The sequence below is a fragment of the Bos taurus genome, chromosome 21, assembly GCF_002263795.3.
Source record: "Bos taurus isolate L1 Dominette 01449 registration number 42190680 breed Hereford chromosome 21, ARS-UCD2.0, whole genome shotgun sequence".
Lineage (NCBI taxonomy): Eukaryota > Metazoa > Chordata > Mammalia > Artiodactyla > Bovidae > Bos > Bos taurus.
In genome coordinates, this window is record NC_037348.1 from 4,457,194 (window position 1) to 4,484,176 (window position 26,983).

At 40.8% G+C, this 26,983-nt stretch overlaps 2 protein-coding genes across 3 annotated transcripts in view; one reads left to right on the forward strand and one right to left on the reverse strand.

Annotated features, from left to right (window-relative positions):
• Positions 1–26,983, forward strand: part of GABRG3 (gamma-aminobutyric acid type A receptor subunit gamma3) — an 807,126-nt gene that overhangs the window by 59,777 nt on the left and 720,366 nt on the right. For both annotated transcript variants that reach the window (XM_024982259.2, XM_059879249.1), the window contains exon 3: positions 10,717–10,784. In XM_024982259.2, the coding sequence (XP_024838027.1) occupies positions 10,717–10,784 (68 nt within the window). The remainder of the gene's footprint in view (positions 1–10,716; positions 10,785–26,983) is intronic.
• LOC789997 (small ribosomal subunit protein eS1-like) lies at positions 17,868–18,417 on the reverse strand. Its single transcript, XM_059879248.1, has one exon. The coding sequence runs from the start codon at positions 18,391–18,393 to the stop codon at positions 17,932–17,934; it is 462 nt and encodes a 153-aa protein (XP_059735231.1). The 5' UTR covers positions 18,394–18,417; the 3' UTR covers positions 17,868–17,931.

Here is a 26,983-nt window from a genome sequence, read left to right on the forward strand (position 1 = left end):
ATCACAGCCATTCTGACTGGTGTGAAATGGCACCTCATAGTGGTTTTGATTTGCATTTCTCTGATAATGAGTGATGTTGAGCATCTTTTCATGTGTTGAACGTCCTAGCTATGGCAGTCAGAGAAGAAAAGTAAGTAAAAGTAATCCAGATTGGAATGGAAGAAGCAAAAATCTAATTGTAGATGAGTATACTTGTATACTGTATCTACAGTATTTTTGTATATACAGTATATTTTTATACTGTACATAGGGCTAAACCCTAAAGATACTTTCAGAAAATTATTAGAGCTAATTGGTGAATTTAGTAAAGTTGCAGGATACAAAATCAATACACAGAAATCACTTGTATTCCTAGGTACTAACAATGGAAAAAAAGAAAAATTAAGGAATAAACCTCGTTTACCATTGCAACAAAAAGACTAAAATACCTCAGAATAAACCTACCTAAGGAGAGTTTGGGTGAACTCCAGGAGTTGGGGATGGACAGGGAGCCCTGGCGTGCTGCAATTCATGGGGTCGCAAAGAGTTGGACATGACCGAGCGACTGAACTGAACTGAACTGAAGGAGACAAAGGAGCTGTATACAAAAAACTATAAGACACTGATGAAAGAAATGGAAAAAAACCACATAAAAAATGGAGATATTCCATGCTCCTGGTTGGGAAGAATCAATATTGTGAAAATGACTGTGATACCTAATACAGTCTACATATTCAGGGTATCAAGCTCTCTGGGCTTCTGTGTGTATCCCGATTCCCTGTCAGACTCGATGGGCTTCTGTGTGTGATGCAGTTGAAGAGGTTTGCTGATTTGACCCTGGAGTTGCCCCTAGTGTCTGTCTGCCTTACTGCAGACTCTACTGAGCGGCCACACCTATGAATGGCTTTTGTTCTCAGTAGTCCTCAACCTTGTGTCCCTATGCTGTCAGGGCTTAAGTTCAGGCAAGACAGAAACCAGTCCAGGTGGTCCTCCCAGGAGTCAGAACACTGGATGTGTGTTGGTTACACTTCTCTCTTCCCTTCCTCAGGGAGAAGTTGAGACCTGGGCGTTTTCACCCAGTGTTTCTGTCAGTGTCAGGGAGCAGGACCTCGGTGAGAGCATGACCTGAATTTTTCTCCTGGGCCCCCTTGTGGTTGACGTCAAGTCTACCTGGGGTGCTGCAGTCTTTTAATGGCTTTTAGATTCCTTGCAAAGGCAGTTGGTCCAGGTACTGTTAAGTTAACTTCTCTGTGTAGACAAGGATCAGGGCTTCTATTCTGCCATCGTGCTGGTGTCAGTGTTAGGAATTTGACATACAATGAGATCTGCCAAGTATGACTGGAGAAGGCAATGGCACCCCACTCCAGTGCTCTTGCCTGGAGAATCCCATGGATGGAGGAGCCTGGTAGGCTGCAGTCCATGGGGTCTCGAAGAGTCGGACGTGACTAAGCGACTTCACTTTCACTTTTCACTTTCATGTTTGGAGAAGGAAATGGCAACCCACTCTAGTGTTCTTGCCTGGAGAATCCCAGAGACGTGGGAGCCTGTGGGGCTGCCGTCTATGGGGTAGCACAGAGTCAGACACGACTGAAGCAACTTAGCAGCAGCAGCAGCAGCAGCCAAGTATGATGCTCCCATGTCATCCTCAGTCTTTTCACTGTTTAAAGGTGTGGTGCAGCTAGCTTTTCATGTGTGCTACAGACTGAAAACCCTGTTGATAAATGCAGTCTGATATTGCCAGTCAGGTAGTAGAAAGGAGAAAGTACCGTTATGAAGGGAGTCCATAGTGTTATCTTTCCTGTTACAGTCCATGGCTGGAAGGAAAACTTACTTCAAAGACTCAGTTTGCAGTGGGGAAAATGAGTTCCAGAAAATTTAAATTACTTTCATAAAGTCATATGACTGCTTCAGAGTCAAATTTGTGACATTATAAGAATTTTTAAGGTACTTTTTCAATTCTCTTATATTCTTATTACCAAACTCTTTTAATAGTTAGAAATGTAGATATGAGCTTTGAAGCACTTACCCATTGGAACTGGTGGTTCTGAACTTTATGGTTCTGAACTTTAACCCCAGTGCTCTTTTCTTTCTTCTGAGAATGTGAATTCTCAAATTGCCTGCTTTAGTAAAACGTTTTATTTGAGTGTATGCAAATGTGGAATCTCACTGTTTACCTTTTTCCATATTACTATCAGGTCTGACAAAGGTCTGAGGTGATGGCAGTTTTTTTCTTGATCTTTGTAAGCTCTGCTTGGCCCTCTTGAGATCACACATCTAAAGGATGATTGAAGAGAAGTGAGAATTTAGAGTTGAATCCATAGTTCTGGGATTAGTGGAGGTGGGATTAGTTCTAAACACTGTAATCAGGTCAGAACTGACCAAATAGGAACCCTAAGGGAGCTGAAATGGGACCTATAATAGTGACTCATCGTCTAAATTCTCTTGCACTAAGCTATGTCAGATGCTTTTGCATGGACCTAGGGTCTTGGCAAAAATGTAGTATTAACAAGCTTGCACATTCTATGAACCTCTTACCCAAATCCTTTCATCCACCCATCCTTATAACCTAATATTCTCCAAGCTGGAGAAGAGCATTTGAAAACACATCTCCATTGAGATCATATAGATTAAGTTAATATAAGCCTCGGAGACAGAGTATTTGGACTTTTCAAAGAGCCTGGAAAGATTATTTGTGATAGTAGTGGTGGTGGTGGTAAGCTTGCACTGAAGTCATTGTTCCCCAGAATCCCTTTAAGCTTTATTACCAAAGTTAAGTCTCTGGGAGGTTGAGAGTGAAACTCTGGGAGTTTGTGTCTGTGAGGCTGCAGAATCCTCTGTAAGTCACTTCCTTAATCATGTTTTAGCTTCCTGTCCTTAAATGGAAATAAAAATAGTGTTATATAGTAATTAAATGAAAAATTCTTACTATAGTGCCATTTAATATATATTAACAAACTTTCGTCTGTGGGCGTCAGCAGAAGGATGGGAGGAAGTACTTACAGGGAAGTTGACGATGGAGTGGGGGAGTCAATCTGCTTCATGCATCACCTTGCCCTGGGAGACTCTCAGTTCAAGTAAAGGAAGTGGGCAGTAAGGTGGAGGGACCAGCAGCAGATGAGCCCCACTCCCTTTCTTCAAAAGCAGAGGAAGACTGGAAGAGATATTCCCAGTATTTGAAGAGCACTTCTATTTAACCGTCGTGGGCATGAGAGTTGGTATTATTTATATCTCTTTTTTCTATTGATTTGTTGCAATGTAAAGTTTTCTATCTCTATATTTAAATTTATGAAAAGTAAAACTTTAAGAGACCAGAATGACATTTAGGCATAAATATTATTTGAAAGAATGACAAATGCAAGATGTTGGCTTTCTTTTGTGTATAATTTTAGAGACCACCCCCCCCCCCAGAAGCCAAAGCAAAAAATTAACTGAGTAACTACTATTTACTTGACAATAGTCCAACCACTCACTCTGAGCCCCCTTCATAAATTGGGTTCTGCCATCGGCTCCTCTTTGATACGGGGGGAGTAAGGCACAGAGATCTTAAGAAGCTTTTCAAGATTATGGAACTGGTTAGAACAGAGCCACTTTTCAGGCTGATGGCCAGGCAGTGTTCTCCCCTGCCTATTGCCCACGTAGCACAACTGCTCAGCGTTCTTTGGGGTCTCCATTCCTCACCCCTACTGTTGCCAGTCTGGAGTAGCTCATTAGGATTGCCTTCTGTGGACAGCTACAGTCACTGCACATCACAGTTCTGTCCATGTCAACACTGACCAGCTCTATATTCTGCCTAAATTGTGTCTGTCATTGTCTATTTCTTGCTTATTTCTAAGTGAATATGAACGGTGTGTTCTCCCAATGTCACTTTCAGCTTTTCCACTTTCAGTGAACTAATGTAAGTTCTGATATAACAGATGCCTATTTTCAGCAATGTCTTGTCTTAGATGGTCTCTTATCAGCCTTTTGCCCATCTGACCACTTGAGTCAGCCAGTAATGACTGTCAGTTTCCAAGAGACCTTAAAGAATTAGTCTTCCTGTTGCCGTATTTAATTTCATGTGAACATTTAACATGTAAATTCCAAGTAAATATGATAACTTAAAATCATGATTTTCTATATATAGAGTACATGATACTAGGTATAGAAAACGTTAAGGTCTGCATAAAAACTATTAAACTGATAAATGAATTCAGCTAGGTGGCAGGATATAAGATTAATATACAGAAATCTGTTGCATTTCTTTATACTAACAATGAAACATAGAAAGAGAAATTAAAAAATAATTCTGTTTAAAATTGCACCAATGAAATAACTTCAAGACCTGGAGGAATAAGTCACCCTCCTCCCCACAGATACATCAAAAATTCATCTGCATATGGAGCACCTCCTACAAGACATGTTCAGAACACTGGCAGAAGATCCCAGACTTCCACAAAAGCAAGCCAATCTCCTTAGAATGAGGTAGGGCAAAAGATAAAGATAAAAAAGAGACAATATTCTGAAAGAGTTTCAGAAGGATAGGCATTAGCTCTTCTCTAAATATTTGACAGATTACACCTGTGAAGCCATCTGGCCCTGGGCTTTTGTTTTAGGGGAGATTTTTTTTTTTTAATTACAAATTGTTTTGATTTCAGTGCTTGTAATTGGCTTGTTTATAATTTCCATTTCTTCCTGGTTCAGTTTTGGAAGTTTTAGTTTTTCTAAGAACCTCTCCATTTCTTCCAGGTTGTCCATTTTATTGGCATATTGTTGCCTGTGGTAGTCTCTTATGATCTTTTGTATATCTCCGTTGTCTGTTCCTCTCTTTTTTGCATTTCTAATTTTGTTGATTTGATTCTTCTCCCTTTTTTTCTTGATGAGACTGGTTGTTTGTCAATTTTGTTTATCATCTCAGTGAACCAACTTTTAGCTTTATTCATCTTTACTACTGTTTCCTTAATTTATTTCTGCTTTGATCTTCATGATTTCTTTCCTTCTGCTAACTTTGGAGTTTTTTGTTATTCTTTTTGCAGTTGTTTTACGTGTAAAGTTAGGTTGTCTATTTGATGTTTTTCTTGTTTCTTGAGGTAGGATCGTATTGCTATAAACTTCCCTCTTAGAACTGCTTTTGCTGTTTCCCATAGGTTTTGGGTCGTCAGGTATTCATTGTCATTTGTTTCTAGGAATTTTCTTTCCTTTTCTATTTCTTCATTAACCTGTTTGTTATCTATAAAAGTATTTTTTAATCTTCATGTGTTTGTGTTTTTTACAGCTTGTTTTCCTGTTATTGACATCTAGTCTCATAGTGTGGTCAGAAAAAATGCTTTGTATGATTTCAATTTTCTTAAATTTACTGAGGTTTGGTTTGTGACACAAGATGTGGTCTATCCTGGAGAATGTCCCATGTGCACTTGAGAAGAAAGTGTATTCTTTGGCATTTGAATGGAATGTTCTATTAGGTCCATCTGGTTTGATATGCCATTTAAGGCTTATGTTTCCCTATTAATTTTCGATTTTGATGATCTGTCCATTGGTGTAAGTGGTGTGTTAATGGAGATTCCTTAAAAAAAACAAACAAACAAACAAACTAGGAACAAAGTTATCATATTACCAGCAATCCCACTACTAGGCATATACCTTGAGGAAGCCAAAGTTGAAAAAGACACATGTACCCCAATGTTCATTGAAGCACTATTTACAGTAGATAGGACATGGAAGCAACCTAGATTGGTCATTGACAGATGAATGGATAAAGAAGCTGTGGTACATATATACAATGGAATATTACTCAGCCATAAAAAGGAACACATTTGAGTCAGTTCTAATGAGGTAGATGAACCTAGATCCTATTATACAGAGTGAAGTAAGTCAGCAAGAGAAAGACAAATATTGTATATTAATGCATATATATGGAGTCTAGAAAGATGATACTGATGAACCTATTTTCAGGGCAGCAGTGAAGATATAGATGTAGAGAACAGACTTATGGACACAAGGCAGAGGGAGGAAGGAGAGGATGGGACTAATGGGGAGAGTAGCATGGAAACATATACACTGCCATATGTAAATAGATAGCCAGTGGGGACTTGCTGTATGCCTCAAGTAACTCAAACTGGGGCTCTGTAATGACCTAGAGATGTGGGATGGGGTGGAAGGGGGGAGGGAGGTTCACAAGGGAGGGAACATATATATACCTATGGCTGATTCATGTTGATGTATGGCAGAAACCAACACAATATTGTAAAGCAGTTATCCTTCAAATAAAATAAAATACGTTTTTATAAAAAAGGGGAAAAGAGGGGAAAAGAAGAGACAGAGTCTTTCAGGATGAGAACCTGTGCCCTGGGGAGGGAGTTGTGGAGAAGGAGGAAAAGTTTCCATACACTGGGAAAGCCCCTCACAGGTAAGGACAGGAGGGAGCTTTGGAACCTCAGAGGGGAGCACAACAGTGATTTCCCCAAAGGCAAAATGGAGAGAATTCATCACAGACCTCATTGCTGAACAGCATTTCCTAGCTGAGAAGCAGCTCAGATGCTTGAACCCATGGCAGAAGTTAGGGGCAGGGTGCCAAGGCTCACGCTCAGGTGTCAGACCCCAGGGAGAAGACCAGAATTGGTTGCTTTGAGGATCCTTTAACGGGGCTAGTATGATACAGCTGAGGGAGTCCAGAGAAAAGACTGGGCATCCCAGACAGACAAGATAACATTGTCGACAGGACACTCTAACTCCTTGCATTCAAAGATGGTGGCTGTGTGCCCCAGAAACTGCCAAAACCTGCAAAATCAGTAGGAGCACCAGTGGTGGAATTAGACCTGACTGTAGTTTAGTGTCCCAGAGTGGGAAGCATAAGCCACTGCTGCTGCTAAGTCGCTTCAGTCATGTCTGACTCTGTGCGACCCCATAGACGGCAGCCCACCAGGCTGCCCCGTCCCTGGGATTCTCCAGGCAAGAACACTGGAGTGGGTTGCCATTTCCTTCTCCATGAGAAGGTTCAGGATTGGGCAAAGAACAGCAACCAAACAAAAATCTGCATTAGTATTGTGGCAGAGGCAAGTAGAAAGTATAGTCCCTGTAATTCCTCTTTGGGTGCCGTCAGTCTTTCGAGGAAACAAATGTGGTTGACTCTTAGCAAAACTTACCCTAGGCAGCTCTGCAGTGTTCATTTATGTTGCACAGGTTATGAGAATGATTCTTCTCAAATATACAAATTCTGAGTTTTTAGGAAATAGTGATTTCCAAATAGAATTGCATGACAGAATTTCCAAATAGATTTCCAAGATAGAAATGAAATGAAAACTTGAAAGCAAATTCATTTTTGAACTAAATGCAGAGGACTCAACTCCATCAGTCCTATTTTATGCTCTTCTTCAATAGAATCTGTTCCTTTTCACTCAGAAAATTGCCATCCCTTCTCCCCTCATTCCTGACTTTCTTGCATCTGTGTAACCCTTCATCCTTCTCCCAACTACCCAGAGCTTAATGTTTTTAAAAAATTTCTGGTAAAATGCACATAAATTTGCGATTTTAACCACTTTCAAGTGTGCAGCTCGGTGGTATTTAGTACATTCAGATTATTGTGCAACTATGACCACCATCCATCTCTAGAGCTCTTCATTTTGTGTAGCTGAAACTGTAGCCTTTAAGCACTGACTTTGCATTGTCTCTGCCTTCCAGCTCTTGGCAGCCCCCATTCTCCCTCCTACCTCTGTGAGTTTGACTACTGTAGTTGCCTCATATAAGTGGAAGCACAGTGTGTCTGTGATTGGCTAATTTATGTTTTTTAAAAATTTAAATAGCAGTCATCATAATGGATACGAAGCTGTTTTGATTTGCCTTTCCCCAGTGACTAATAATGTTAAGTATATTTTCATGTGCCTATTGGTCATTGTTTGTCTCTTTTGCCTTAAGTCCTTTACCCATTTTTAAGTCAGGTTCTTTTGCTTATTTGTTGTTGAGTTTTGGGAGTCTTTTTTATTTTTTGGATATCAAACTTACAACATACATGATTTCCAGATGTTTTTTCCCATTATACAGGTTGCCTGTCCACTGTGTTGGGCTTCCTATGTGACTCAGTGGTAAAGAATCTGCCTGCCAATGCAGGAAATGCAGTTTTGATCCCTGGGTCGGGAAGGTCTCCTGGAGAGGGAAATGGCAAACCACTCTAATATTCTTGTCTGGGAAATGCCATGAATAAAGGAGCTTGGCAGACTACAATCCATGGACCACAGAAGAGTCAGACATGACTTAGCAAACAAACAACAACAACAACAGCAATCCACTATGTTAATTGTGTCCTTTGATGCAAAAAAATATAAACTGAACTTTTTAATCTTGATGTAGTCCAGTTTATCTTTTTCTTTTATTGCCTGTGCTTTTGGTGTCATATTTAAGAAATCATTACCAAATTCAGTGTCATTAAGCTTTTCTCCTGTGTTTTCTTCAAAGAATTTTGTAGTTTCAAACCATCCTTTTGGTTTCTGATCCATTTTGAGTTAATTTTTCTATATTGTGTAAGGGTTCGACTTCATTTTTTTGCTTGTGGGTATCCAGTTTACATAACACCATTTGTTGTAAATACTTTTTCCCCACTGAATGGTCTTGACATGCTGTTGAAAATCATTTATTATGGCTTAATCTCTAGTCCTTGAGTTGTAAATCTTGAGCCTCCTGTGGCCGCCCTGTTTCCTGAGTACCACTGTCAGGGCCACATTCCTAGATTCTTTTTACTTTAGCATGACACTGCTTAAAGGAGAAGTTGCTTAAAACAGCTTTTCTCCCAGGTTTTGTGTGTGTGTGTGTGTGTTTTCCAAACTCTTCTCTTAAAACCTTTATTATACTATTGCACTTAATACTTATTTGATACTTCCCGCTTCAAGTTGTTAAGGCTTTACATCTGTAGATCCTTTTTATTTAATAAGATTAAAAGCTCTGGAAACCTAAAGTCTGGTAAATACCATGAAACAACCAGAAAAAATCTCTTGCAAAAAGTAGGTCCTCAACTGACTGACTTAACACAACCTTTGTATAACATTAATAAGGTTATGCAGCATTTGGAGACAGAATATTTGCTGAATCCAATTAAGTTGAAGAAAGATGCTACTTGCTGTTCAAAGTAGTTAGCAAAGCTCAGTTTAAAATGCTGAACAGTCCTTTAACAAAATTTAAACACTATGTGCATAGTTCATAGAATCATATTGGGGTGTTTTCCAAAATGCCAACAGCTCTGAAGCTAACATGACTTGGTTGTGCTGACAGAATAGTTGACTCCAGTTTATTATCATTATTTTTATTTTCATGAAGGTCTGAATAACATGGCTCAGGCTGCAGACTGCTGGGTATGTAATTGAACAACAGACTTGAGCTGACAGGTGCCACTCATCAATGATTACTTATTTAGCAAAACTGGAGGAAGCTTATTGTAATAATTGCTGATACAAACACTCTTGTTTCCGTAGAAATACCTTGCTTATATGCAGAGGTTCAGGAGTCTTATTTATGTTCCTCCAGGCCAGAAATGGAGAAGGCAATGGCAACCCACTTCAGTACTCTTGCCTGGAAAATCCCATGGACGGAGGAGCCTGGTAGGCTGCAGTCCATGGGGTCATGAAGAGTCAGACACGACTGAACGACTTCACTTTCACTTTTCACTTTCATGCATTGGAGAAGGAAATGGCAACCCACTCCAGTGTTCTTGCCTGGAGAATTCCAGGGATGGGGGAGCCTGGTGGGCTGCCGTCTATGGGGTGGCACAGAGTCAGACACGACTGAAGCGACTTAGCAGCAGCAGCAGCAGCAGAGCAGAAATACTCTGAAATTGGTGTTCTTCTCCCCGTACCAATCAGTTGCTTAGTGCTGGGGAAAGGAAGCCACCTCCTTTCTGGTGGCACAGACCCCTGACTTGGAGTTTGTTTCGGGAATCTCATTACTGGTCTTTCAAGTTCCATTTCTGCCAAGGAGAGGGGAACTGATTTTCTTTAAGGTTAAATGAGCTAATTTTACCTCTGATGCACAGTTAGATATTACAGTTTTTTGTTGTATGAATTTTACTACCTCATAGTTGGAATGGTAATTCCTTGATTTACTGAAGTGTTATTCTTTTCTGAGTTGCAGAATTTGAAATCTGTGATATGCGTATGTGTCTTTACGTAATAATGATAACAATGAACATTTCTTAATCTCTTTTGGTATATGTATTCTCCAGATCTTTGCTTTGAGTTCCACCAAAGTAATGGATAAATAACTTGAATTGTCCCTGATATTACTCATTGTGTGGGTGTGTATTAGTTGCTCAGTCGTGTCTGACTCTTGGTGACTCCATGGACTATAGCCCACCGGGCTTCTCTGTCCATGGAATTCTCCAGGCAAGAATACTGGAGTCGGTTCCCATTTCCTTCTCCAATATTACTCATTACTTAGGTTTGATTTCATAGCATAACTTTGACATTTCTTATGTGATGTCTTATATTTAACCTTTTTATGTTTTCTCTGTCGTATAATCAGCTAAACAAAGACTTTTAGAGTATCATAGTCATCTGTCACTGGCAACTTGCAGTGTATAAATATCCTGTTTTTTCACAATTAAATTTACTAAATGTAAGAATCCTTCATCATTTAAAAATTGTAACTGCCATGCAGGTCCCAAAGAAAAATCCACCACTTTTCCGTATGCTGTTGAGCTGTCAGTGTGTGACTCAGAGGAAGTTGAGGCGCGCTTTCTGGCACAGAGTATTAACTAACATACCTGTGTTTTCTCCACAGTAAAACCCACTGTAATTGATGTTGACATCTATGTTAACAGCATTGGTCCTGTGTCATCGATAAACATGGTAAGAAGCTTCTTTTCTGATCTGACGGTCTTTGTATCAGTTCTTGCTTACGCTCTTATTGTGGATTTCTGTTTGAGATCTATCATGCAAGTTTAAGTTCACAATTGACTTCTTAAATATGTAGCATTTATTGAAAGTTTAAACACTGAAAGTGGTAAAACTCAAGGAATAGAGATTGTGACATCAGTAGTGATTAAAAAGTATCTCATCCTATGTTTTTCTCTGGATATATGCCCAGGAATGGAACTGCAGGGTCTTATGATAGCTCTATGTTTAGTTTTTTAAGGAACCTCGATACTGTTCTCCATAGTGGCTGTACCAGTTTACATTCCCATCCACAGGAGGAGGAGTCTCTTCTCTCCACACCCTCTCCAGATTTACTGTTTGTGGATTTTTTGACGATGGCCGTTCTGGCTGGTGAGAGGTCACACCTCATTGTGGTTTTGATTTGTAGTTCTCTAATAACTAGTGATGTTGAACATCTTTTCATGTACCTCTTGGCCATCTGTATGTCTTCTTTGGAGAAATGTCTGTTTAGATCTTCTGCCCATTTTTTGAGTGGGTTGTTTGTTTTGATGCTGTAAGTGTCATGAGCTGTTTGTAAATTTTGGAGACTGATCCTTTATTAGTAACATCATTCACAAATATTTTCTCCCAATTTGTGGGTTGTCTTTTGGTTTTGTTTATTGTTTCCTTTGCTGTGCAAATCTTTTGAGTTTAAGTAGGTCCCATTTAAAATTTTTGTTTGTATTTCCATTATTCTGGGAGATGGATCAAAAAAAATATGTTGCTGTGGTTTATGTCACAGAGCGTTCTGCCTGTGTTCTCCTCTAGCAGTTGTATGGAGTCTAGTCTCACATTTAGGTCTTTAATCCATTGGAGCTTATTTTTGTGTATGGAGTTAAAGAATGATCTATTTTCACTTTTTTACATGTGGCTTTCCAGTTTCCCCAGCACCATTTGTTGAAGAGACTGTCTTTTCACCATTGTGTAGTCTTGCCTCCTTTGTCATAGGTTAATGGACCATTAGTGCATGGTATTATTTTAGGGTTTTCTATCCTATTCCATTGAAATGTTTCCATTTTTGTACCAGAACCGTATTGTCCACCCGCATCTTGTCCACGCGTTGTTTACAGTGTGTAAATTTCCAGGTGATGTTATGTGCAGTTGTGCAGTCATTGGCTATGTCTGACCTCATTAAAACTAGGGATGAATATAAATGACAGTTTTTAAATTTTAGTTCATTTTTTCAAGGACCAAAAGACCTGCCTTTCAGTGTTTCTCAGGAAAGAATCTGAGAATACTCAGCTTATACTTCTGTCTTCCTGGGGGTAAATAAACAGGAAAAAGAAAATATGGGGTCAAGTACATGTGTGATTTCCCTGAATAAAATTTTAGTATATTTTCACATACTTATAAGCAAAAAGGCTCCAGAAGTAACTGTTTATAGTGTAGAAGTCCTTTCCTGTACAGAGTGCTTGGCTCTTAGGAAGGTGCTGGAATGTTGGAATTCACTAGTGTCAGGGTCCCCTCACAGGCACCGTGGGCCAGAGCGGGCCTCCCTGACCAGAGTGTGCAGATTCTAGGAGCAGGCCCTTGCTCTGCAGGCCAGTGACCTAATGCTGGGCTCGTCCTGTGCTTCCCTGCTGCACAGTGGCTCCTGGATTCAGGGGATGCATGATGCTGAAGGGGGATTGCATAATGCCAGCTTAAGAAGCCTTCCTTTCATTGCAGAGTTCTGTGGATGGAAATAATCCTTCCAAAATTCATAGCAAAATTGTTTCTTTTCATTGCCCGGTATTAAAAGTGCTCATCTTTTCTCTGATGATAGAAAGGTTCCATGTGGGGCTGAAATTCTATTTATGGGTCACTCACTTAAAAAAAATCCCCTATGTCATCCACACAGTGGAGATGGACCACTAACAAAGAGGGGAAATGAATAAAAGAAGATTCACCCTACACAGATCGTGAAAGGTAAACTGTGACTGCAAACTGTGCCTTTCCCTGATTCAGTAGTCAGTCTCTCAGGGTTTCCTGTTCCGGAATTGTATTTACTTGTATTAGTTCCGTAATGCTTTATTCAGACACTGCTTTATGTGTAACGCTAAAACAGAATGCCTCCAAAGATACATAGTTGTAAAACTGTTTTAGGAACAGTTGCTTGTATTTGCATATCTAGGGATTTTCATGAACTCCTGCCACCTTGAGATCTACTTTGTGCCCGGAATCAGTCTTTGCTGCTGGAATTGATAGACTTTTCTTTGTGAAAATCATAGGCTGCAGAGGAGGCTAAAAATAAGTGACAGGGCTCTGCTAACGGCCAGCACCCCCTTGGAAGGCCCACTGCAGGTGGGTTAGATTTCTCTGATGAGGGCTTTTCTGCCTGAGGTGAAGCTGCTATGCGGGGCTCGGACAGGTGGACAGGTGGGAAGTCGGCAGGAAAAAGCAGGATGGCAGATATGTGACGTGACTGGGGACCAACTGACTTGATGTTTGAAGCCATGGGGTGCGTGGGCTAGGAAACTGTGGGGACTGAGACTCGGAGGCCGTGCGTGCTGAGAGCTTCAGCCTTCCCTCAGCTTTCCCTCAGCTCTGCCCTGGACAGACTCTGCGCTGGGGAGCGTGTGGACACTCCCGTTTGAGTAAGTGCAGGTCTGACTTCACGAGAGATTAGCTCAAATCCAGATTCGTGAACAAGCCATCCTGATGCCCAGGGGGTCAGAGCAAAGACAGATTCACTTTCCTGAAGGAGGGAATGTGCAAAACCCCTGAGGGAGGTTTCAGGGGCCTCGGGAGGCAAGGGCTTCCTTTTTTTAAATTTAGATTTTTAGTTGTGAAAAGACATTTTTAGGTTCACATCAAAGTTGAGAGGAAGGTGCAGAGATTCCCTATATTCTCCCTGCCTCCATTCATGCATGGCCTCCCCAACTGTGAAAACATTTGTTACAATCAGTAAACCCACATTGATACGTCATCATCACCCAGAGCCCACGGTTTACATTAGGAGTCCCTCCTGATGTTGTACATCTGTGAGTTTGGACAAATCTGTAACAACATGTTGCAACCATCACAGTATCATGCAGAGTAATTCCACTGCCCTAAACATTCTCTCTGCATCTGCTTCCTGAAGGTTGAGTACTTCCAGCCTTTGTTTTCCTAGCTCTATGCTTAGAAGTCAGAATGACAGAGGGCTTCTTCTCACATTGCCACGTACATCACATTTACCCACTGTATCTATGAAAGCAAATGATACAGTTTCAAAAGTATTGTAAAAAGTATTGTAAAGTGCTTTAATGTGGACCTCATGAAAAAGAAAAGCAATTTAAAAGTAGTGAACTGACTGTTGAAGTGGGAATTGGGGATTGAGTCAGCAATAATAATAGAAAAAAGAATATGAGAGAGACCAAAACAAATTAAAAAACACATTGTGGGAGAACGGCACAATTTAGAGATGTGTACAGGATTTAACGATGGACATTTTTATTACAGTTTTGACCATAGCTAAAGCCTGATAAATTTATGACTTCCTCTAACTATTCATTTAACACTCAAGGAAAGAGAGAAAACGATTTCTTCCTCTTCTTCTTCTTTTCCTTCCCGCTTTTCTGCTTCTTTTATTGATATTATTCATATTGAAGTTCCAGTCTCAGACATTCTCCTCCCTGCTAAATAAAATGAAGTTGCATTCAGTCACTTCCTTAACAGAGTGTTTTCCATTGTCTTGTCTCTCCTGAAGTTGTTTATGCTTTTTCTAGTTACAGAGATTAGAAGCGATTCAGATGGGTTGAAGAGAACCTTTTTCTATTTTTCTGTAAGCTTCAATCACATCCTCTGTCTTTGTCTTTGTGGCAATTTTAGCATATCTAAATGTGCACAGTTCCTCATAGAATTACCCATGATTTGTTTCAAATAAATCATTTCAAAATTTGTTTCAATTGTTTCCTTGTATGGAAGCTGCATATAAGGGAGCTTGAGAGTTTATTTTTGAGAATATTTACCATAAGACACCTTACTGGAATGGAACAAAGAAAACTGCTGTTTTGATGCCTCCTCCGTGCTATCAGCCTGTCTTGTGTGATCTTCTGTGAGGTCACGGTAGAGAAGATACTGCCTTTCACACTTATTTGTGAGGAGGAGCTGGAGCTGACCGGATGGAGACCCTGGAGCAGTGTTTCTGACTCCAGCCCACTCTGTCTGTGGTCATCAGAACATACAGCAGCGACACCTACAGAGCTACAGCTCGGGCTTGAAACTTGAGATGGAAAGGGCTCAAGGGTGAGTCTGATGCTGGGATGATTTTCCTTTTATTAAAAATACTAATAGACTTTGTTTTTAGAGCAGTTTAAAATTCTTCCCAGCTCATTGAGATATAGTTTATGTATAATATTACATAAATTTAAGGTGATTGTGTATATATATGTATTGTAGAATAATTGAAACAGTAACATTAGTTCATACTTTCATTGCCGCACATGATCATTTTTTTGGTGTGGGTGATAAAAGTTTTAAGATCTACTCATTTAGAAACTATTAAGTGTATAATAACCATATTGTTAACTGTAGTCACTGTGCTATATATTCTATCCCTGGGACTCACTTATCTTAATTCTGGAAATTTATACACTTCAACCAACATTTACCCATAAGTACCCCCTGCCATCCCTGGAAACAATGGATCTGCTCTGTTTTTATGATTTCTGGTTTAAAAGATTCTACATATAAGATCATAGAGTATTTGTCTTACTCTGACTTATTTCATGTGGCATAATTTTAAATGAGATGGCTGGATGGCATCACTGACTGGATGGACATGGGTTTGGGTGGACTCCAGGAGTTGGTGATGGATAGGGAGGTCTGGTGTGCTGTGGTTCATGGGGTCGCAAAGAGTCGGACATGGCGGAGTGACTGAACAGAACTGAACTGAATTTTTTTTTTTTAAATTCTGAGACAGTTTATTTAAAACCAAGAAATCGAGTAAGACTATTTTTAGAAAGAATATTGGTAAACATAAAAGGCCTAGGGCTCTCCAACACTGAGGCCTGAAACAAACTAGTAAATAGTAGCTAGCAACCTGGGAGGAAGACTTTGAGGTCCAATTCCAGAATACAGTTAAGAAACACAGGAGAAAAGCAACTGTCAATTATCACTGTTACAGAAGTAAAATGAAAGCTAAGGATGAACCACTGGCTTAGCAATGACATCTGTTAATTCTAACAGCAACAGCTTCCTTAACAGTGGAGTGTAAAAAAAAGTGTGAAAGAGAAAAAAGCCCAACTGCGATAGATTCAAGCAAAAGTAAAATTACGTGCAAGAAATATGGCTAACTCTTTCGAGTTTTGCTATAAGCTTGAATAGGGGTGTATCTGGAAGGGCAGAGGACTTACTTGTATGCTGAGACTGGCAGAGGAATAACGAAAAAGGTGAGAACTGATGGAGCCAAGAACAGAGGGTAGAATCTGATGCTTCTGTGTCTGACTCTGCGCCCCCACGGACTGCAGCACACCAAGCATCTCTGTCCTTCACTGTCTTCCAGAGTTTGCGGATTCATGTCCATTGAGTCAGTGACGGTATCTATCTCATCCGCTGCCACCCCCTTTCTCCTTTTGCCCTCAGTCTTTCCCAGCATGAGGCAGGGTGCAAATAACAGGAAATTCTGAGGTTCTTACTCTCAAGAAGCAAGGCCATCAGCTGAACTGAGAATGAAAAATTAGAGATTTGAGTGGAGAAGGTATAGAACAGAATGGGTGAGTGACTAGGAAACACTGGATGGCAGACGAATGCCCACTTAATAGGAGACCAATAACCTGTTTCTCTACTTGTCTAGCCAACTTCAGCTTGACCATTAACGTTTTCGGGGGTGGGGGGGTGGATTTACCTCTAGAGGACAGAAGACAGCATTTATATTTTTAAAAGACAAACCCGCAAAAACCTAAATGGCAATATGCTCTTTTCTTTCCACTGCGGGATTTAGGACAGTGGTTCACAAAGTATGGTTCCTTGTCACCAGAGTCACCTGAAAATTTGCAAACTGCAGACTTGCAGACTTCATCCTAGATCTACATCAGAAATTCTGGGAGCAAGGCCCTGCAATGTTTTAATAAGCCTTTCAGAGATTTGAGAACCACCTTGGCTTCCGTGGTGGCTCAGATGGAAAAGACTCTGTCTCCAGTGCAGGAGACCTGGGCTCAGTCCCTGGGTTGGGATTATCCCTAAAGGCTATGGCAACCTATTCCAGTATTCTTGCCAAAGAGTCAGATACGACTGAGTGACTTTTGCGTTCAAAACTTCAACCATGTAAAGAAAGGGTTTCCTTTTATTCACCATCTATAATACTTTCAGACCATTCCTGCTTAAAATAGATCTTAGCCTTTCTTGGCTACTTAGTAACTAAATAAAATACACAAAAAAGGTAAGAAAATTTCACCACAAATCAGAACATCTTAAAAAAGCTGTCAGGTTATTTAAAAAGAATGATCAGGGAAAAAAATACCACAAATAAGATCTTTTATTTGTCACCATTAAGAGTCTGCATTTTAAACCGATTCTTGGACTGGTGGCTCATATCCATCAGCTCGTTCAACTTTAGCACCTGTCTCATCCCCGGTAGCTTTTCCAGAACTACTACCTTCACCATGTAGCTCCATGAGTTTTCCCAATTCAAATTTGGGCTTCTTCAGCATTTTTACTTTTCTAACAAAGACATCATGGAGCGGATAAATAGATTGGCAAGCCTTTTCTATGTCTTTTCCAATGCTATCTGGAATCAATTTATTGACCACCTCTTTAAAGTCATTTGTCTGCACCTCTCAGGTCATGATTTCCATCATCTTCTTGCGGATCTGGTGCACCTGCTGGTGCTGGGCATAAGAAGTCTTCTGAATCTGATTGTTGCGCTTTTTAGTAAAACCCACACTGAACAGACGAAGCAAGTAACCATCGGTAGTCTTGACATCAATGTGAGCTTCAGTCATGGTCTGCCATCTTTTGACCATGGAGCACATTTTGTCACGGCTAAGATCCATACCCAGAGAAGGCAATGGCACCCCACTCCAGTGCTCTTGCCTGGAAAACGCCATGGATGGAGGAGCCTGGAAGGCTGCAGTCCATGGGGTCGCTGAGGGACGGACACGACTGAGCGACTTCACTTTCACTTTTCACTTTCATGCATTGGAGAAGGAAATGGCAACCCACTCCAGTGTTCTTGCCTGGAGAATCCCAGGGACGGGGGAGCCTGGTGGGCTGCTGTCTGTGGGGTCACACAGAGTCGGACACGACTGAAGTGACTTAGCAGCAGCAGATCCATACCATGAAAATTAGTCAGGCAGTTTTTGCCCTGAACATCCTCAGTAATTAGCTTGAATTTTCTAAATGCTACTTCATCATTCTGCAGATCAGCAAGACTCATTTCAAAAACACGACCTTTGAGGCCATCAGATGTGATTTTGGTTCCTTGACTTCTCGTGACCAATGTTTTCCCACTATTCCTTATATTGAACATAGCTGGTGCTCTCACATCATACCGATCTTTTTTAGAAAATGGGTCAACCACTTTCTTCTTGGTTCCCTTTTTGCCTCCTTTCGTAAGGCGCTTGTTCTTGCTGACCACCATGGTGCCGCTCAGAGAGCCAAAAGGGGTAAATTTTAAATTTACAAAAAACCGAGTGGGAATCACAGAGAGTTCTCATATACTTCTACATGCACATACACAAACACACATGTTCCTCATATTATTATCTTGCCATTACTGTGGTGCATTTTGTTGTGAGTGATGAATGGATATTGACACATTATTATTATGTGAAGCTCATAGTTTACATGAGGGTTCACTTTGGTGGTGTTCCTTCTTTGGATTTTCACAAATGTATGATGACATGTATAATGTACTCACCATAACTGTATTGTATAGAGTATTTTCACTGCCCTGAATATCCTCTGTTCATCACTACCCTCCATTTCTTTAAATATTGCTTCAGTAACCTTCTATTTCTCTCTTTTCATGTTCTAGGGCTCCAGTCCTGTGACCATTAAGGATTTCTCCCAAGTCCCATTTGTCCCTTATGCTTATGGTTTTATTTCCATCCCTTTGATCTCCATGTTTCAATCAGTGGACATATTTCAATCTACCTTCAGTTCACTTGAGTCGCTCAGTCACGTCCAACTCTTTGTAACCTCATGGACTTCAGCACGGCAGCCTTCCCTGTCCTTCACCAACTCCTGGAGCTTACTCAAACTTATGTTAATTGAGTCGGTGATGCCAAACAACCATCTCATCCTCTGTCGTCCCCTTCTCCTGGTGCCTTCAGTTTTTCCCAGCATCAAAGTCTTTTCAAATGAGTCAGTTCTTCACATCAGGTGTCCAAGCTATTGGAGTTTCAGCTTCAGCATCAGTCCTTCCAATGAATATTCAGGACAGATTTCCTTTAGGATGGACTGGTTGGATCTCCTTGCTGTCCAAGGGACTCTCAAGAGTCTTTTCCAACACCACAGTTCAAAAGCATCAGTTCTTTGGTGCTCAGCTGTCTTTGTAGTCCAACTCCCATATCCATACACAAATATTGGAAAAACCATAGCTTTGACTTGATGGACGTTTGTTGGCAAAGTAATGTCTCTGCTTTTTAATATGTTGTCTAGGTTGCTCATAGCTTTTCTTCCAAGGAGCAAGTGTCTTTTAATTTTATGGCTTCTGTCATCATCTGCAGTGATTTTGGAGCCTCCCAAAATAAGGTCTCTGTTTCCATTGTTTCCCCATCTATTTGCCATGAAGTGATGGGACCAGATGCCATGATCTTAGTTTTCTGAATGTTGCGTTTTAAGCCAGCTTTTTCACTCTCCTCTTTCACTTTCATCAAGAGGCTATTTAGTTCTTCTTTGCTTCCTGCCATAAAGGTAGTGTCATCTGCATATCTGAAGTTATTGGTATTTCTCCCAGCAATCTTAATTCCAGCTTGTGGTTCATCCAGCCTGGCACTTCCCATGATGTACTCTGCATATAAGTTAAATAAGCAAGGTGACAATATACAGCCTTGACATACTCCTTTCCCAATTTGGAACCAGTCTGTTGTTCCATATCCAGTTCTAACTGTTGCTTCTTGACCTGCATACAGATTTCTCAGGAGGCAGGTAAGGTGGTCTGGTATTCCCATCTCTTTAAGAATTTTCCACAGTTTATTGTGATCCACACAGTCAAAGGCTTTCGTGTAGTCAATAAAGCAGGAGTAGATGTTTTTCTGGAACTCACTTGCTTTTTCGATGACCCAACAGATGTTGGCAATTTGATCTCTGGTTCTAATTTGGCCAGACATCAAAAGGAACCAGAAGAACCAGAAGAGATCAATCTACCTTGCAGCATTGTAAGTCACTCCTCATGTGTCCCTTATCTGTTCAAGCCATCTATTGAGTTTTTTATTTCTTGAAATTTTATTTTATAAATTAATATAGAGTGATTTAACTTTTTCAGTATATAGTTTCATGACTTTTAAAATCTGTATAAATTTATGTACCTACAACAGTCAAGATAGAGACTGTTGTAAGTCTCTGTCCCAAAAGCTCCCTCACACTTTCTGTTAACAGTTGCAACTGACCCTCACCTAAATACTTGGCAACCACTGATTTGTTTTCTCACACTTCAGTCTTGTTTTTGAGAATTCTATGTAAATGGAATCACATAATTAGTGATATTGGTTCCTTTGAAACTGGTTCCTTTCACTCAGTGGATTTAAGATTCATCCTCTTTTAATGCTTTTAGCAGTATTTTTTTATATTATTGCTGAGATACTGAGTAGTTATGTAGTTATATTAGTCAGGGTTCCAGAGAAATAAAATCAATAGGATATATACGTATATATATATATATATATGCACACATATATAATCATATCACATCATATTATAATCCCTGAAGGGAAAGGCAACATGTTTTACTGAGTCCACCAACTCAAATGCTAATATTTCATCTGAAAACGCTTTCACGGATTCACCTAAGAATAATGTTTAGGTAAAAATCTGGGTATCCCATGATATAGTCAGGTTGACACATAAAATTGACCACCAAAGTATTTTTCGTTTCTAAAATTTTAGTTTGACAGTTTCTCGTAGATGTGTGGTCTCTGATGGATTTCTCCATCTTACAGTCCTTTTTTGGGACAGACTAATTATTAAATTCACAGCTGATGGCTGCAGTATCTGGCCTTCTAAGGTGCCATTTCTGTTGTCTCTTTGGTTGCTTGGCCCCGTGTTTTTGTGTCTCCTTGATTATGTACAAAAGTTGTAGAGACTTCAGTCAGCATTCCCTCTGTGTCTGGAGGTCACTACTGTTGTGGGGGCTATTTTGCTGTCCAGCTGAGGCTCAGCTGGGCTCTGGTTCCAGTCTACCCTGTCCCCAGTCTTAGGGATAGCTCTGCAGGAGTCCCAACTGACGGCTTGGGTTGCTTCCCAAGGCAGCTTCAAAGTGCTCCAAAATTCTAATTTTTATATTTCTGACAGCATGAAATGGCTGGAAATTCTGCTCTTCTTTTTAAGCCATCTCTTACCGTGCAGCTTAGTCTGTGAGTGTGTTGAGGGAAACCCCCGGCCTTTGGGCCCATTTCTTTGCCATCCCCCCTCTCTGAAGGCTTGCCCCTCCCGGCTGGGCTGCTTGGCTGCCCCAGACTTGGCTTCTGCTCCAGCTCTGCCAGGTCCCGTGCTCCTCGCTGCCACTCCACCGGTTCCTGCTGCCCACAGGAGGCAGGTTCTAGGGAGAGGGGCTAAGTCCTGGCCCTGCTGCCCCTGCCGTCTTGGTGTTGGACCTCTTCAAATCAGTTTTTAAATGTTTATTTTATCCAGCTTTTCTGTTTTTGCTTTGTGAGAGTATTGGTCTAGAATGAGCTTTCCCATCATAGCCACACACCTTTGATTTAAAATTTTCTTTAGATGGAATAAGGTTTGATTTCTAATAGTTGAAAAGGAAATAATTTGGAGCCATGAGTTAAGCCCAGAGGAAATTTTCATTTTCATCAAGAACTTCATTGAACAACATGTCCACCATTTTGTTCCACTACCTTCTGCCATTTTCAGGCAACTTCATGATTCCATCTTCCCAAAACTTTTAATCTTTTTGAGCAAACAACTGTTCCATGTACTTTTTACAGTCTTCCAGAGGATTGAAATTTTTTTCATTAAGATAATTTGTAAAGACCGAAATAAATGGAAGTCTAAGATGTGATGTCTGGTAAATATGGTGAGTGACTCAGAACTTCCCAGCCAAGCTGTAACAGTTGTTGTCAGGTCAGCAGAGAAACATGCAGTCTTGCGTTATTCCTATGAACGTCTGTGTTTTCTGTTGACTAATTCTGGACGTTTTTCATCAAGTACTGCTTAGAGTTGGTCTGATTGGGTGCAGTACTTGTTGGAATGAAGCATTTGATTTTCCAGAAGGAGCTCATAATAGAGGACTCTCTTCCAGTCTTACCGTATTCCTTCTTTGGATGACGACTGGCCTTCGGTGTAGTTGGTGGTAGTTCATTTCGCTTGCCCCCAATCTCTTCCATTCCACATTATTGTACAGTATCCTCTTTTCATTGCCTGTCCCAATTTGTTTTAAAAGCAGAACATTTTTCTTACACTTAAGTACAGAGTTGCATGTAGAAATACAATCAAGAAGATTTTTTTCACTTAACATATGTAGAACCCAAACATCAAAGCAATTAACAGACTCAAACACGTACAAATGATTTTCAACAGTTGATTTGGATATTCTGAGTTGTGTCAGCTATCTGCTGCATGGTATAATGTTGATTGTTCTCAATTAATATCTAGATTTGATCACTGTCAACTTAAACGGGTCTACCAGGCTGTGGAGCATTGTCCAACAAGAAATCTCCAGCACGAAACTTTGCAAACCACTTCTGACCCATTCAGTCAGTCAACAGCACCTTTTCTGTATGCTGCACAAATCTATTTTTTGCATTTCAGTTGCATTTTTCCCTTTCTTGAAATAATAAAGCATAATATACCAAAATGTTTCTTTTTTCTTCCCTGTTCAGTATTAAAATGGCTATACAAAAATTCACTAATTTTGATAAGTTTTTTTAAGTGCATGCTGATATGACAGCTGTCATGATAGTCTAACAAAATTGTTTCAAATGAAGTTAAAGACAGCTAAGCACTATAGAGCCATCTTATGGGAAAACCAAGCAAACTTTTTGGCTAACCCCATGTTTATAAAGTGTGTGATTTTGAGATTTGGTTCATCACTAGATGTAAAGCCCTTTTCCAGTGTAACAGCAGTAGAAATAATAGTGTGTATCTTAAAATATACACATTATTAAATAAACCAATAGAATATGTTGAAAGAGCCACACAGTATAAGTGGAAAAGATTTCTGAAACTTAAAAAAAGTTCCCAAGAATGAGAAAGAAGGTGGTATTTAAAGGCTTTAAAAACTAGTAAAGGCTTTTTAAACCAGAGATCTAGTGAACCCGTCTGTAGCAGTTTCCCATTTTACTGTGAGCCCTTGAAGGCCAACACCTACAGCTCTTTTTGGCCCCCTGGGACTCAGTTGAAAGGCCCTTATGAGTGTCTGTCAAATGAATGAATGAATAAAAATCATCTTCCCTTCTGCCTGTCTACATATGTACCCACTGTGCATCCTTGAGTGTTAATGTGCACATCCTGCATACCCATACGCTTCCCACATCTTAGGTTACATTTTCATTAATGAATAGGTCTTGCTCTAATTGTATTAGTTAACACCTGCCTTGCTCTAATTGTATTAGTTAACAGTTTTTCAGTGCTTCCATTGCTGCAAGAGTTTAATCCTGACAATAAACTTACGGAGGCTATTGATATCTTCAGCCAAGTTTATGGCTAATAGAGCTTAAGGTGTAGGACCCTTACGTCCTGTCTCAAAGACTGCATCTGGAAAGATAATAGAACAGACACCCATACTTTAAAGGAAATCAGTGGGAGCTATGCTAATAGGCATGTGCACGCGAGAGAGTGTGTGTGTGTGCTCAGTCATGTACGAATCTTTGGAACCCCATGGACTGAAGCCCACCAGGCTCCTCTGTCCAGGAAATTTTCCAGGCAAGAATACTGAAGTGGGTTGCTGTTTTCTAATCCAGGGAATCTTCCTGACACAGGGATCAAACCTGGCTGTCTTGTATCTCCTGCATTGGCAGGTGGATTCTTGACCACGGGCCGCTTGGGAAGCCCATGTTAATGGGCTTGTCAGTGTAAAACTAGTGCATTTTAAACAGACTGTTTTTCCTCTTTTGTTTATCCTCCCGTGTCTTGGAACTTTTCACTACTTTATACAGAATGTCTTAAAATGCCTTGTTGCATGGAGCAGTCATGCCCCTTTGTGAGTGAATGTGAACTTTTCAGCAATTCAAGCACACTGCAACAGCTCTCGTAACTTCAAAATTTCTGTTCTTTGTCAATTGCGATCTTGCACACCAACTCCGTCAGATGTGTGGGTAGCTTATTTTTCTTTTCCTCTTGAACTTTTTTCATTCTGCTGGTTATTTCTCAATTGATATTCCTCATTCCCCATAGTATGGGCTATATCATGAACCACTGAAAAGAGCACCATCTTTAAGTTTAATGTAAAAACTTTTCTGAAAGGGAGGGCTCCTCAGCCCTGCCAACTCAGAGTCATATGTTGAAGTCTTTCCCCCCATACATTAGAATGTGAACTTATTTGGAAATAGAGTCAATTTAATTAATTAAATTAAGTTTAATTAATTAAGATGAGGTCATACTGGAGAGGGTGGTCCTAAACTGATATGACTGGTGTCTTTATGAAAAGGGGAAGTTTGGAGACAGACATGTGCATGAGAACACCATGTGGAGATGAAGGCAGAGTTCTACAAGCCAAGGAATACCAAAGATGGGCAACAAACCAGCAGCAGCTGGGAGAGAGGCCAGGATTAGATTCTCCCTTATGGCTCAGATGGAGCCAACTCTGCTGACATCTTGATGTTGGACGTCAGCTTCCAGGTTCTAAGATAATAATTTCTGTTGTTCGAACCACTGAGTTTTAGGTGCTTTATTATGATAGCCCTAGCAACCAAACACAGGGCCTGTCCCCTTATTTTGCAGTTCAAGCCATTTTTGGGTCACTTTTCACGTGGCGCTGACCTGATGCTGGATGTAACTCACCCAGGGCCCTCGCCCTTTCCTGGGACTCAGTGGCCGAGCAGGCTCTGCATGCAGGTTAGGGGGACACTCCCTCTTTGTCTGGCTGCTCTGCTGGTTAGGTTCTGTTTCATACTGTTCCCCTAGTCTCAGAACAGCCTGGCAACTGAGGGATTCCTGTTCTGCTTGGAAGCGAGAACGTGAAACGCATCCACACAAAGAGAATGAGTGGAAGCAGAGCTTGAATCTGAGGCTGATCTGGGGCTGTGAATGCCACTTCTTGAATTTCCTGCACTGTTGACTTGTTCTGGAAGGGCCATGCTGGGTCCGTAACCAGGCTGACAGCTGTTTTCAGTTCCCAGTCGGTGAGGCTTCCTCAGTGGTTGTGAGGGCTGTTGAGGAGGAACAGTGAACAGGACCCAGGGCTGGGAAGACCTAATGCAGAAGAGAAAGGAGTGCTCCCTTCCAGGGAGATACCCGCTGGGTCAGGTCCTTCTGACCACTGTACCCCATGTCATGACTAGGGATTGTGAGTCCCAAAGTCAAGATGAGCCCCACATGTGTGAAAAGATGCTGCTGCTGCTGCTGCTAAATCACTTCAGTTGTGTCCGACTCTGTGTGACCGCATAGATGGCAGCCCACCAGGCTCCCCTGTCCCCGGGATTCTCCAGGCAAGAACACTGGAGTGGGTTGCCATTTCCTTCTCCAACGCATGAAAGTGAAAAGTGAAAGTGAAGTCACTCAGTCGTGTCCGACTCTTCATGACCCCATGGACTGAAGCCTACCAGGCCCCTCTGTCCATGGGATTTTCCAGGCAAGAGTACTGGAGTGGGTTGCCATTGTTTTCTCCTGAAAAGATGCTAATCATTGTTAATTACTAGAGACATTTAAATCAAAACTGCAATGACCTTACACCAGTCAGAATGGCCATCATTAAAACATCTAAAAATAACAAATGCTAGAGAGGGTGTGGAGAAAAGGGAACCCTCCTTCACTGTTGGTAGGAGTGTAAATTGGTTATAGCCACTGTGGAGAGCAGTATGGAAGTTACTTAAAAAACTAAAACTGGAGTTACCATATGATCCAGCATCCTCACTCTTGGGTATATATCCAGACAGAACTCTAATTTGAAAAGATACACGCACCCCTGTGTTCATAGCAGCACTGTTTCCAGTAGTCAAGACATGGAAGTAAATGTTCATCAAGAGATGAATAGTTAAAGAAGATGTGTATATATACAATGTAATACTACTCAGTCATAAAAAATGAAACAGGCCATTTGCAACACATGGATGGACCTAAGGATTATCATACTGAATGAAGTGAAGTCAGAAAGACAAAAATACCATATGACACCACTTAACATGTGGAATCTAGGATATGACACAGATGAACTTATCTACAGAAACAGACTCATGAAGAAAAGACTTGTGGTTGTTAATGGGGAAGGGGGACATTAGATTGGGAGTTTGGGATTAGCAGTTGCAAGCTATTGTATGTAGAATGGAACAACATGGTTCTAGTGTGTAGCACAGGAAACTATTCAATGGAGAAAGAATATGAAAAAGAATATATACATGTGTATATGAATCACTTTGCTGTGGAGCAGGAATTAACAACATGCTGTAAATCAAATGTACGTCAATGAAACAAATTCTTAAAAAGAGGAGTGTCACATATTATGGCACCCCCATAACCGCTGTGACCGGGGCACCTCCTCATGAATGATAACCGCTTGTTTCCAACTCTGTATCTCCGAGAATTGTAAGTCGGAGGGCACAGATCAGTGTTCTCTCATCACCTGACCTAGCACAGATGTATGACCCACAGCAGGCTTCCAGTCAAGGCCTGGGGTGCTGAGGACCAAAGAGGAGGGAACGGGGCAATCTGAGAAGCAGCTTAACGGGACTGATGGGAAGCAGTTGAGGTGGAGGTCTTGGGGGCAGGACCTTTAACACCTTGGTCTCTAGCACACCCTGGTGTCTGAACAGCGCTGGGCACAGACGGTGCATGCCTGTGTTGCCTGGACGTGCGCACCTTTATTATTTGATTCACGTTTGAAAGGCCCATCGTCGTAGGGTACT

What these genes read in the sequence shown, in the direction of transcription:
- LOC789997 (XM_059879248.1), bottom strand. Translation starts at nt 18,393, where the DNA reads ATGGTGGTCAGCAAGAACAAGCGCCTTACGAAAGGAGGCAAAAAGGGA.